General features: G+C 32.4%; 1 protein-coding gene across 2 annotated transcripts; it reads left to right on the plus strand.

Annotated features, from left to right (window-relative positions):
* Positions 1 to 1,735: 1,735 nt before the first annotated feature.
* Positions 1,736 to 9,334, plus strand: LOC100260316 (DNA-binding protein REB1). Of its 2 annotated transcripts, none has more exons than XM_002282588.5 (2): positions 1,736 to 1,901; positions 6,460 to 9,334. In XM_002282588.5, exon 2 carries the CDS (start codon positions 6,514 to 6,516, stop codon positions 8,572 to 8,574), a length of 2,061 nt encoding a protein of 686 aa, XP_002282624.1. In that variant the 5' UTR covers positions 1,736 to 1,901; positions 6,460 to 6,513; the 3' UTR covers positions 8,575 to 9,334. The 2 variants fall into 2 exon arrangements, with proteins under 2 accessions (XP_002282624.1, XP_010651215.1); XM_010652913.3 differs by lacking the exon at positions 1,736 to 1,901 and adding an exon at positions 2,439 to 2,607.
* Positions 9,335 to 13,124: the final 3,790 nt, after the last annotated feature.

A 13,124-nucleotide genomic window follows, 5' to 3' on the forward strand; every position in this document is an offset into this window, starting at 1 on the left:
ATTTTTATCGATGCATATAATATTATTATCAAATATGATAAATCATATTATACATATATCAAAATTTTCAATAAAATAACTTTAAAATGTCTATTATACTTCTAATTATATTATTATAAGGTTTTCTTTACATTTTCATGAGTTTTTAACAATTTTAAGCACCAATATTTTTTTCCAAAATATCCGCCGATATATCTCCGATATATCCAATATATCTCCGATATATCCGATATATTCGTAAAATCGAAGTACCGATATATCCGTGATTACCGATATTTTCATCCTTGCTTATACCTCCTTCCTTCCAGAAAAATTTAATTTAAAAACCATTTACAAATTAACTTCAAAATAATATAAACAAATTGTTAAAGGTTTTTTTTTAATTTAAAATAGTAAATATAAAAAGTAGAAATTTTTATAAAAAAATATATCATAAATACTTAAAAATTACTTTAAATTTAATATAATAAAAATTAATAACTGACCAATAAAAAAAAGAATTGTAAAATATTTATATTTATCCAATTGATATAATTTTATGAGGACTTTTGACCTTTTTGAAAACTATTTTTAGAACAAAAAATAAAAAAATCATGTTTAATAAAAAAAAATTGTTTTATATTTTTTTGTTTTTAAGAAAAAAAGTAAAGTATTTTCAAAGAATATTTTTTAGTTGTTTTTATTTATTTTTTAAAAGTTATTTTAAGAAATAATGGTCTAAATATGTAAAATAATTAAAAATAAAATATTGGATATAAATTTAATTTTAAAATATATTTAAAAATATTAAAAATATTTTAGGTTTTTCAGAATTGTTTTTTAAAAACCCTCAACGGGTTTCTTTCTTTTTTATTTTTTATCATCTATCTTTTATATGTGAAAAACAAAAATTATTGGTGGAGCCCACGGTACCGAAAATTAGTCTTGGATACTAAAATAAAGTTTATATAATAATAAGTAATAATAGTAATAATAATAATAAAAATAAAAATAAAAATAATAAGAATAATTTAAGAAGTATATAATAGCAAAGATTGAAATATCGGTTTTTACGGATATATCGGTATTTCGATTTTACGGATATATCAGAAATATCGGTGGATATTTTTTCACAAATATCGATAAAGTGAAAATTATTTAAAATTAATAGAAATGCTTGAAAAAACTTAAAAAAAATGATAAAATAAGTAAAAATACACATTTTAAAGTTATCTTGTAAGTGTAATTGACATATATATAATTAAAAAGATATTTTAAACAAAGATATATTGGTAGATTCGATATTTGAATTTTAAAAATAATATATATGAATTTTGAAAGTATATAGAGTTAGAATTGAATTAAAAAATATTTGATTTTATTGAATAAAAACAATTTATACATAAATATAATACATATGATATTACAATAGTCCTTATACTAAGGAAGAGATCGATGTGATTTTATTATATTATTAGATGAAGATGACCCAATTTGCTGAAGATAATGTTTATTTAAAAAATTTTAAAATATTTTTATTAAAACATGTTTTATTATATTTTAAATGAAAATTAAATTAATTTATATAAATATTTTATTTGAGATTTAATTTTTAAAATTTTATTAAAAACATATAGTAACAACTTTTTTTTATTAATATTAATTTATTTAATAATCAAAATAAAATTCAATAATTTATAATTATTTATATGGGTAGAGGAAAATTGCTCTAATGATTGGGTTTTTTTTTTTTTTTTTTTTTTACCTCTACTAAATCTAAAAATTAAAAGGGCCACCCACTTCTGAAGTTGCCCTCCAGCCGAGAGAATTCCCCTTTCCCCTTTTCTGAAGCTGCCCTCCAGCCAAGAGAGTTCCTCTTCCTAAAAAGACCTATCTTCCTCTGCCACTCTCAATCCTCGCAGGTACTAATCTAATCACGTTGATATTATTTTTTTTGCAACCCCCGTTTTGATTCCCAAGAAAATCCATCCCCCATTTGATTTCCGGGAAAATTCATTCTCGTTTGATTTCCGAGAAAATCCATTCAAAACCCCCAAAGAAAACCAAAAAATTTGCTTTTCTTTTGCTCCCTGTGTTTTCTGGATCTGTTTTAAGGGTCTCTTTGTTGTTGTGCCATTGGATTTAAATTTCACGAACCCTAAATCCACGATTTTTGAGCCAGATTTTGTATCCTGTGCGCGGGTTGGACTGGTAGGAAAATATCGGGAAATTTTCCGATAAATAGGTATTTCGCCGATATTTCGCCGATATTTCGCCGATATTTCGCCGATATATCGGCGATTTTGCCGATTTTTTTGTCGATTTTTCCGTCGATCGATAATCGGTGACGATTATCGTTTCGGCGCCGTCCGATATCCGATATTTCTTCGAAATATCGGCGACATTTTCCGATTTTTCAATCCCTGGAATATTAGGTATCGAATTTGGAATAATAGCAGATGCTCGTGCTCTTTCCTTCAACCAAACAACAAACCCTACATTCGAACAACCAGCCCCATCCCATCCTCCCTCGCCCTGGTTCTGCTGCTACGCCTCCGCTTCTGCCGCCGATGCTAGATCTAGTTGGTGGTTTAGGGCTTTCCGATTTGGCTTCGTCCTCTTCTTTTGGTAAATCTTTTGATTTCAGCTGAGGCTTCTCCTTCACCTCGTCGTCTTCTTTTTCTTTCAAAATTTTAGAAGCTAACAGTCTTGTTCAGTGGAATAAATCAAGAGAACTTTGAGTTTTTACCCCAATTTTGGGTTTTTGTTGATTTCGCCCCACAATTTTGGATGAATTAATTAAGTTTTGATAATTTTGTGTTTCATTCTGTTAATTCTTGGGCTGCATTTTTGGGTTTGCGTTTTTTGGGTGTGTATTATTTGCTTTCTGTGTTTGGTGGCTGAGAAAACGTGGGAAAAAGATAATCAGAACTTTGAATCTTACACTTTGTAGTTGGAAAATGTACTTGCATATCTCAAAGTATTGTAATAGGCACAGTTCAGTCGAACGTTCTTGTTTTCAGTTTTTTTTTTCTTTTCCTACAAGTTCTAGTAGCCAAACAGTGCACAATTGATTGTTGGGATCCATTTTTTTGGTAATTCTAATGAAGTGTAGGAGTTGTCTCTTTCAAAGCCCTGGTTGGATGTTGGTGAAAAAAATTAGGGAAAGGAAAACAAATTTCAAAAGTAAGGCACTGTTTTCTCTGGAACAAAAAAAAACAAGAAAATGTGATTAGCAACCAGAAAATTGAAAATCTTAAAAACGGAAAACATAGCGGTTATAGAGAGTATATTTTAGTTGTTTTCACTTGTTTTGTAAGAGCTGTTTTAAAAAATAATTCTACAAATATGAAGAATGATTAACAATAGCACTAAGTATAAAGGTTATTCTAAAAACATAGAAAACAGTTTAAAAACATTTCAGGTTCTCAAACAGACATTTGTTCTACAAAATATTAGAGAAGAGTTTTAAAAGATTGTTTTAAAAAACTGTTTAGAAAAATAGTTATCAAATAGGGCCTAAGTTGTTTTACAGCATTTTCCCTGTGTTTGTTTTTATGTTATAGATAGAAAGTTCAGTACTTAAAATTCTCATATTGTTGTGTTTGATGATTTAAGAACTAGTGGTGGAATGTAAAATAGATTTAAATGGAAACCCAAATGCAGAAATGATGGGAGAAAGTTGTGGAACTGAAGTGATAGATAATAATGACAATCCTAGAGAGATCCTTTAATATATAGAATATAAAGAACATAAAGAATATACAAAATTTATATTTTTCTTTTGCCTATCAAAAAGAATATGAAGAATTTTAGAAAAATAACTGTCTATTCATTGATTTGAAATAGAAGAGTTCATCATTTTGACAAATGCATAATCAAATTGTATTAATTGACTCATCTTACTGACATGTTAAAGGTCTTATTGGCAACATTGCACATATTAAAAATAAAATTGAATGACATCAAGTATAATTCGTCTAAATATGATGGTACTTGTCTTTCTTTAACATTGGAGTAGTCAGTTTTTTACTGGCTGAACCAATATTCACATGAGTGTATTATCAATCAGATTTATTGATTATATGTTTGATGTTAGCTTCTCTGTGGCACAAAATGTTTGTTAAAATGCTTGACATGAGAATTTTTTTTTAAAAATCTCCTTGAACCTCTTGCAAGGACCGAGACGAAATCCATTTCATCTTCAAACTCAAAACTGCATAAAGATGGGGCAATAGGAGAAACTCTTACTCTTTTACTTACAGCCCAACTTCTGTCAACACACCTCCTCCACGCAGGTAACCAAGGTTTCTACTTCCCCACCAAGCAGAGCTTCAAGAGTTTTTCCTTAGCCTTGACCCCTCAGCTAACTGAATCCACTCTGGATCACCCAAAACCCTTTTCACTGCAGGACTGGATTGCCCCTCAGAATGAGGCAAAAACCTCAATCCAGGGGAACAAAGCTTACTGGCCAGAGTGGACCAGCCTCCTGACAATCCTCTTCCTTCAAGGAAAATCAAAGTAAATCTTTTAGCCTCCACATCGCATTCTGAGCAAAGAATAAACCTCCCGTCTTCGTTAGCACATCTCTCAAGCTTAAATGCCCTTCCATTCTTTCTCCACGCCTTATTGCAAACCAATGACTCCTCCCTACAACAAGCCTCTACTCCTTTAAGCAAGTTCCTTAGACTCACCTCCCCAAACCTAATCCAACTGGAACAACCTCTTCCCCTCTTCACAATAACACCTCTCAGCTTACCTGAAGCCTCTTCAATGGATATCTCAAAAGGATTCACCTCCACGGGGAACCAACACTTACCTCTTCTCAATGGATATCTCAAATTTTTGGAGTTATATGTTCCACCTCAAATGATTGAAATCTGTGAAGGTTCATGCTACAGTAGCAAGAGTATAAGCATAATTTTTGTTCACTTATTGGGATTCTTTCAATTGTTGGATGTGTAGGGGATTCATTGTCATTTGGGTTTTTTCTAGTCTATGAAAAGAGTTGCAATCAATTATTTTGCTGTTGTGTAGAAAAATGTGCAAGAGGGGGTAAAATGAAATTCTGGAACACACTGCTTCTATTTCAAATTCATTGTTCTCCTGATGTGGATAGTTGTGGGGTTTTGATGTGTGAAGAAGGGAAATTTAACTTTGTCATGAGCTGCTCTTATTCCTGGATTAAAATTTTGTGTCATGCATCAAAGGTATATATGTATATTTTGAGTGATCCTTTTGAGTGTCCTGGAACAGAATCTTGATCATTGATCAGCTCAAAAGGAGTTGGAATATGCTGAATAGGTGTTACTTGTGTTAAGTGGAAGAGGAAACCAGTGACCACCTGATTCTATTTTGTAAGAAGGATACAATGCTATGGAGCTTGCTTTTCTCTCTTTTTGATGTGCAGTGGGTCCTGCACTCCTCAATTAAAAGGAGTTTGATTGGTTGACATGGAGCTTTTGTGAGTAGGGAAAATGCTTGGAGGGCTGCCCCCCTTTGCTTAATGTGGACTTTATGGAAGGAAAGAAATGAAAGAGTATTCAATGACATAGAATGGTCCGACCAAGCTTTAAAACACTTTTTTTTTGTACACTTTTGTGAATTGGGGTAGAGTGTATCTAGAGGATCATTCTTTGTCCATGATTGATTTTATAGAGGGGCTTTTTTTCAAGTTAGGAGAAAGGTTTTCATCTTTCTTTTTGTCTAACTTCTTGGACGTAGTTTGTATACTTCGTGTGTACTTTTTTCGCTGCTTCTAGGCATTGCTAATACAAACTCTTATTTACCTATAAAAAAAAATATATATCTTTTGAGTGATCTAAGGTAGCTTAGAACTTTATCATACCTTTCTTTCATTATTTCCACATGCTTAAATTTGGGTAAAAGGGTGTGATTGGAGCAACTTAGTGATCCTCCCTCTTGTACCTCCTTTTTTTTTTAAGTGAAAGGAAGTAAAAGAGAAAGTTACCATGTGGTTGTGTAAATCCAGCTGGATATTCTCCTTGATCTTCTGATAAATATCACTTTTGAATTTACTTGATAGTCCTGGTGCTTGGTGCTTCTCAAGGATTCATCCCAGAGGTTGGATAAATTGTGAAACTGCTTGGAGTAGTTGGAATCCATCATAACCTTGAATTTTTTCTACATAGATAAAAAAAAAAAGGTTATTCATGAAGTTCTATTGGTGGTCCTTCAAATGTGAAGTTGCTTCTTGGCACATTGTAAATGGTTCGAACCATCCTTTGTTGGTTATGTTGTGTTATGTAAATATAGTATTTCCTGTACCCCTTAAGTGGGACCAAGTGCCTGAATTAATTTGGGAAATGTATTGCTTCAAATTATTGGAAAAGGAGAGGTAAACAAACAAGGGGCTTGGTTCTTATGTTGTTTCTGAGTGATGACCATTTACTGCAGTCATCTGAAGGGTTTCTAGTCAACTGTTGGCTCTCTGACATGATTAATTTTTCTTGTTTTCAGCTTTGCAGGAGTTAGCCATAACCAGTCAAAAAGGCTGACGGAGATTTCGCATGCATGGGTAGAATAGAGGAAGACAACATGCTTGCGAAGATAGAGAGTAAGAGTGAAAAACGGAAGCAGCATGAGGGCAGTGCTCCTGAAGAGTTAAATAAGTGCAGTGATGCAATGCATGCTGGAGTGGGGGATGGCTCTGAAATGAGAAAGGAAGGCAAGAAGAAGAAGAAGAAGAAAATGAAGACAACAAACAAGGAAGATGTGGTTTGCAATGATTTTGGATTCGATATTATTCAAAATGAGGCTGTAAATGTGAAGGATTATGTGGAAGTGGTTAACAGTAATAAAAAGGAGAATGATCAGAAGGTGACGAAATTAGAACTTAAAAGGGGTGGGAAGGGATATGACCAGGGTTCGAAGAAGCATAGGAGAGTTGGTGGAGAAGCTACTGAAGTCAAAGAGTTTTCAGATGTTAAGTTCCATGATGGAAGAGAGAAGAAAGGGAGCCTTCAGTTGAATGAAGAGCAGGATGTGAGGGATAACTGTGATTTAAAAGTAAGAAAAGATAAGAAAAGGAGACATAGGGAGGATAGTGACAAAGATGGAACTGATTCAATTTCGTCTTTGATGGAAATTACCAAGCGAAATAAAAAGGGAAAAGATAGGGTAGTTATGGGACAGAAACTCACTGAGAAGGAAGACATTGCTGAAGTGAAGAATGGGGAAGAAGGAAATAGAACAAAGAAGATTAAGAAAGGAAAGAGAGACAAGGAGAGTAGTGATGTTGAGGGGAAGGACAACATTGTGAGTGGAAAAGACATTGGAAAAGTAAGGGACCACTATGATGGGAATATAATGGAAAAGGTCAACCATGGAAAGCAGGAGAAGAAGAGAAAGAAGAAGGATAAGGATGATTTGGAAAGTGAATTGAAACAACTTGTGGCTGGGAATCCGGGTGATAAAAGCACCTTAAATGGGAATAAGAAGTTTGTGGGTGGTACACATTCAACCGGTAATAAAAAAAGGGGCAGAGAAATAGAAGCATGTATTGTTGGGACTGAGGATGACAGCAAACAGAAGAGGAAGAAGGCCAAGTTAGTTGAAAATGTTTCAGAAGGACCAGAGTTTGAAGCAGTGCCAACAACCAAAGAAAACGTTGAGACTGCTGATCTTTCTGAAAAGTCTAAACCTGATGAAACGCCTAAGAGAGTAAGGTTTTCTGGTCATGTGGAGGTTTTCCCTTCATCAGATGGTCAAGAGGGTTTGGTACAAGGCAAACGATTCTCACCAGAAGAAGATGAGATGGTTAGAAAGGCTGTTTTAAGCTATATAGAGGACCATGGCTTGGGGGAGGAAGGTATAAATATGATTCTGAACTGTAAGTCTCACCGTGAACTCAAAGGCTGTTGGAAGGAAATTGCGGCTGCATTGCCTTGGAGGCCTCATGAAAGCGTATATTACCGAGCCCATGTCTTATTTGAAAGGGATGAGAAGCGTACTTGGACCCCTGAAGAGTATGAACTTGTTCGGAGATTCCATGAACAACATGGATCAGAATGGAGAATGTTGGCTGATGCACTTGGCAAACATAGGTTTCAAGTGAAGGATACATGGCGCAGGATAAAATTGCCCAATGCTAAGAAAGGACAGTGGCACCAAGAAGAGTACCAGACCTTGTTTGATTTAGTGAACATGGATCTGCGGATGAAGGCTTTAGGGGAAAGGAAATCCAAGCACGGTATGTTGCGAGATAATATCAGTTGGGAAGCAATAAGTGACAAGTTGCGCACTCGAATCAGTTCAGGTTGCTGCCTAAAATGGTATGGCCAATTAACTTCATCTATGGTTGTTCAAGGTAACTGGGCTGATGCCGATGATTATCGCCTGCTGAATGCACTTTTTAACTTGGATGCTTGCTGCATGGAAGATGTGGACTGGGACAATCTTCTTGACCATAGGTCTGGAGAATTATGCAGAAAGCGGTGGAACCAAATGATCAGGCATATAGGGCATTACAAGAACAAGTCATTTGCAGAGCAAGTTGAACTTCTTTCACAGCGATATTGCCCAGATCTACTTGAAGCAAGAGAAGCCTATGATGCCAAAGTTCCAGTTTGCTAATGTTGAGTGCCTGATTTGGAACCTTCTGAAGGGGAACTGTGACTTGATTACATGGATCTCCAAGACAATGTGATGGTAGTGTTATTGATGTGCAATCTGGAGTTTGGCAGCAATGATTCGGACTTCCTGACTTGGCTTGGAAGTGACTGAAGGGCGTGATGGCTGAAGTCAATGTGCAGCTGAGATAAGGAAAATGCCAAAAAGTTCAGAAAATCTCTGTGGGCAATTTTGTTTCCTTCCCCTGTTTGTGGGTCCAATATAGGATTTTTTAAAATGAAATATTCATAGCTTTGATTAGATGGAGTATCCATATGAAAAACATTTTTCTGTTACTTGTTCCCCCCTTATTTCTGGTTTTTCCTTGTATTATCGTTCCTAGTTCTTCAGTCACCCTTCTTGTCGTTTAAAAAATTAAACCAAGAAACTGAAAGGAATGGGCAAATTTGGATACCTCCACGGTTCCTTCAGATGATGTGAAGAATTTATCAGGTTTTCCTATGCTATTTGAAAGGCTCCTCAGTGTTTCTCCAACCAGCCCCGTTTAAATTTCCTGTTTTTTTGCCTTCTTTTTGTACGGTTGATGCCAAATCTTTGTAGAGGAGCAATAAGCGGACGTTGTTATCAGAACAGACCTCTGGATGGCTCAAGAGACACTGATACGGGTGTTTTCAGTGTCATTTTGTCCGTTGGTTGTTGGATTTATGATGGCGCAAAGTGATTGACTGAATTTAAAGCAACTTTATTTAAGTTTATTTGTTTGGATTGATTTCCCTTTTTTCTCCATTCTAAACGAAACCTGTATCTTGGGTATTATGCTTCTGATCATTGGGATGATATCTTTGCTAAGGCAACTACTTCTCAGCTTTCCATGATCATCTGATTGAGCTTGATACCTATCAGGTCAAAAGAGGTTTGAAGTCTTTTTCCTCACAAAATTTGTTTCTTTGATGGTGTGCTTCTTCATACGCTTTTACTAATTCTTAGATGGGTTTGCTTCCAGAGATGACTGATTAGCAGTAGCCACTGTATTTCCTGCAATGGCACTATTTTATTTTTAGTCAGATTTATGTAATGTTTTCATTATTGTTTCTTTTCTGCACGGATGGGTTGCATCCAATCTCAATTTTTTTTTTTTTATCTTTATTGCAGTTGTTTGAAACATCAGTTGTCATAGGCGATCAGAAAAGACAAAAAAAATTTAGTTGCCTGATTTTTTTTTTTTATCCGAACTTGGGTGAAGTGAAGACTCGCATTTACCATCTATCAAAATACGATGCTTGCTTAAGCTTGGTCACAAGGATAGAGAACTCCTTGTTCGCTAGCCTTGCATACTTGCATGCAGCACTTATAATGTGTTTGGTAGGAGTGCAACAGGGACAAAAGAAAAAGCAATTTTAGAATGTTTCTTCTTCCTTCCTCTTTCATCTTATTTGCTTGTTGTCTAATCTTCAAGTCCTTAGCCATGGTGGTTTCTTTAATGGTTTTAAAGTTGAGGGTGGAGGGGGAGAAGGTATGATTACTTGGATTATCAACTCATCTTTAGGATGATAGTGATCCAAATCAAATTGACTTTGAGGCTATGGACTTGCCTAAGCTCTCACTTAAAATTTTAAGATTAGATAGAGAGTTTTAAAACTTTGGTAATAATATTGATGAATAAGTTACCTTTTGTGAATTTTTAAAAAAATATTTATTTCTTAATTGAAAATATAGTGTAATAAAAATGTAATCTTAAAAAATTTGAAATTTTTATAAGAGTATTTTATTCAAAATTAATTTGATAAGAATCTTTTCAAAAATTCTCATTCTTTACACAATTCCAATTTAATAAATATTTTATTTTTAAATTAATTTTTGAAAGAAATTTATTTCCATCAAATTACTAAGTATTTTTATAATATTTATTTTTCAAATTGAAAACTTGTGGTGTTTGTTTTTTTTTGACTTTTTGCTGAATTTAATTTGTTTTTAGAATTTAAGTTGTTTGTTTTTCTAATTTTTTATGACTTATTATAATTTTTTCACTAAATTGAAAAAACTAAAATATATAACTTTTTCTAAATAGAAAAAACAACATATTGATTTTTATTTACTTTTTAATACTTAATAGAAATAAAATACTATAAAAACAAACAACCTAATATTTAATACTATTAAGCATTAATGTTCTATTTAGAATTAAGTAAAAAAACAAACACCACCTGTAATAAAGAAATTTAATTTTGAAAATTTGAGAGCACATTATCTAATTAGGAAATATTTAATTAGATTAATTTTAAAAAAATTCACAAAATATTCTTAAGTATAAATCTAAAAAAGAGTACTTTAGTTCTAGAATTCAAAATTCCTCAAAATATTTACTTTCCTATATATTTCCAATTCAATAAATACTCTTAGACATGAAATGGAATTTCACAATAATTTATTTCATTAAAAAATTATTAAAAATACAACTTTGAGTAATATTAAATTATCCATCTTAAAAATTTTCAAAAGCTATTTGTTCTCCAAATTGTCCATAAATGTAATAAGAAAATTTCCAAAAATAGAAAAATAAAAATCTAGAGAAAATATTTTATTCTATAACGATTCTCATAAAATAATTTTTTTTAAAATATTTTAAATTCCTTTAAAATAATTGTTCAAAAGGAAATTTTGATCTTCAAATTTTATTTCAAAGTATTTATTTCTTTAATCTACACTATTTCAAAGTTTAATAAATAATCTTTTGAAATCCAATTTTCAAGAAATTTTATTTCTATTTAAGAATTACTAAAGTCTGCATTTTCATACTAGAAATACCATATTAACAAAATAATTTCCATGGCTTTAGGGATCTTGTCATAAATTTTGATAATCAAAATTTGGATTTCAATCATAGGGTTGAATGCTAATCTAAGCGCTCTAGTGTTGCAGCCTACAGTTGCATACCTAAGAGCGTTCATTTTCCTTTTCTAGACACTTTTCCATAAGAAAACTCACATTTATAGACTAATTTCTCAACCATAGACGTCCCTAAACTAGTGCATTAATCATGGGGGACCTAGTCAATGTCATGACTCATTGTAGGTAATGTTCAATGTATAACCATACAAACTAGTGCATTAATCATGGGAGACCTATCTCGATAACCATAACCAATTATCCCTCAAATAAGGAGATAGTGAGTTACAACCTCAGATGGATTGCCTAAATCCATGAACCAACAGTGAACAACTCATTTACTTGAAAGGAACTCATGACTTGGATCTTTCATACAACTCTTAATGTACTTAAGTTATGTACAATGTAAGTGATGTAGACCTGAATGCTAGACATAGATAATGCATCAATATAAGATAGTGAAATGAGAAAGAAAATTATAATATAAATATTAATGAATTTTATTTCTTGTTACATCATATCATGCTTTTAAGAGACTATCCTAACATGAAGAGAAAAATAACTCACTTTAGGTTCTATTAAGGGATCACTTGAGGAATTCCATAGAGCTTTACCATTCTACTACTACGTTTTAAAGCAAAAAAATCTTAGTACCATTATTGATATAGTTATTGGTTGTTATAATTAATTCAAGTATTTTTTTTTTATATGACTACTGGTATATTTCTTGCTAGGTTTCACGTACTAATAAGGCTTGTGGTTATAATTGAAGTAACATTTTTGAAAGCTAAGTGCTTAAGGACTTTGTTTATTGTAGTGTGTGTAAATGACAACAATCATATATATATATATATCCTTTAGCCTTTAGGGTTGGTGATTTAGAAAATGATACTTCTTATGAGTGGTTTCTAACAAAATTGAATGATGCAATTAGACACATTGATAAGCTGTTTATGATATCAAATCATCATGATAGCATTGATAAAGTAATACATAAAGTTTTTCCTCATGCAATGGATGATATATGCACTTATCACATTGGACAAAACTTGAAAACAAAGTTCAAGAATCCTGTAATTCATAATTAAGTTATTCTATGACGCTTCCTATGCTTATTGTATTTCAGAGTTATGTTATATTTGGGTAATTAGAGATGATTGACCTTAGAACATTAAAATATATGATGAATGAAGGAGTTGATTGGTAGGCTTGGTCACACTCTACCAAGAAAATATATAATATTATGACTACAGGGATTGTTGAAAACCTTAATGTTGTGTTGAAAGTTACTAGAGATTTTTTTATTTTATAATTGGTTCAAGAATCAAGAAACTTACTTCAAAAATAGTTTGTGACTCATCAATGAGAAACACTATCAATGTCAATTGAACTTACCATATTGGTTGATGGAGAGCTTCGTTGAAGTTATAATATGTTATCAACCTATCAAGTGGAATCTATCAACTCGAAAGCGTTTAATGTTAAATATGTTAGCATTATTTTTCAAGTGAATTTAATTAGATATTTGTCATGCACATGTCAACAATTGGATCTTGACCATATTTGATGTGCATATGTTATTGCTACTTGTAGATATCATAACCTTTCATGTTATACTATGTGTCCCTAATACTTTAAACACCGTTATCTTCATATCTAAAGTCTGT

This window comes from Vitis vinifera, chromosome 6 (genome assembly GCF_030704535.1).
Source record: "Vitis vinifera cultivar Pinot Noir 40024 chromosome 6, ASM3070453v1".
NCBI classification, from domain to species: Eukaryota; Viridiplantae; Streptophyta; class Magnoliopsida; order Vitales; family Vitaceae; genus Vitis; species Vitis vinifera.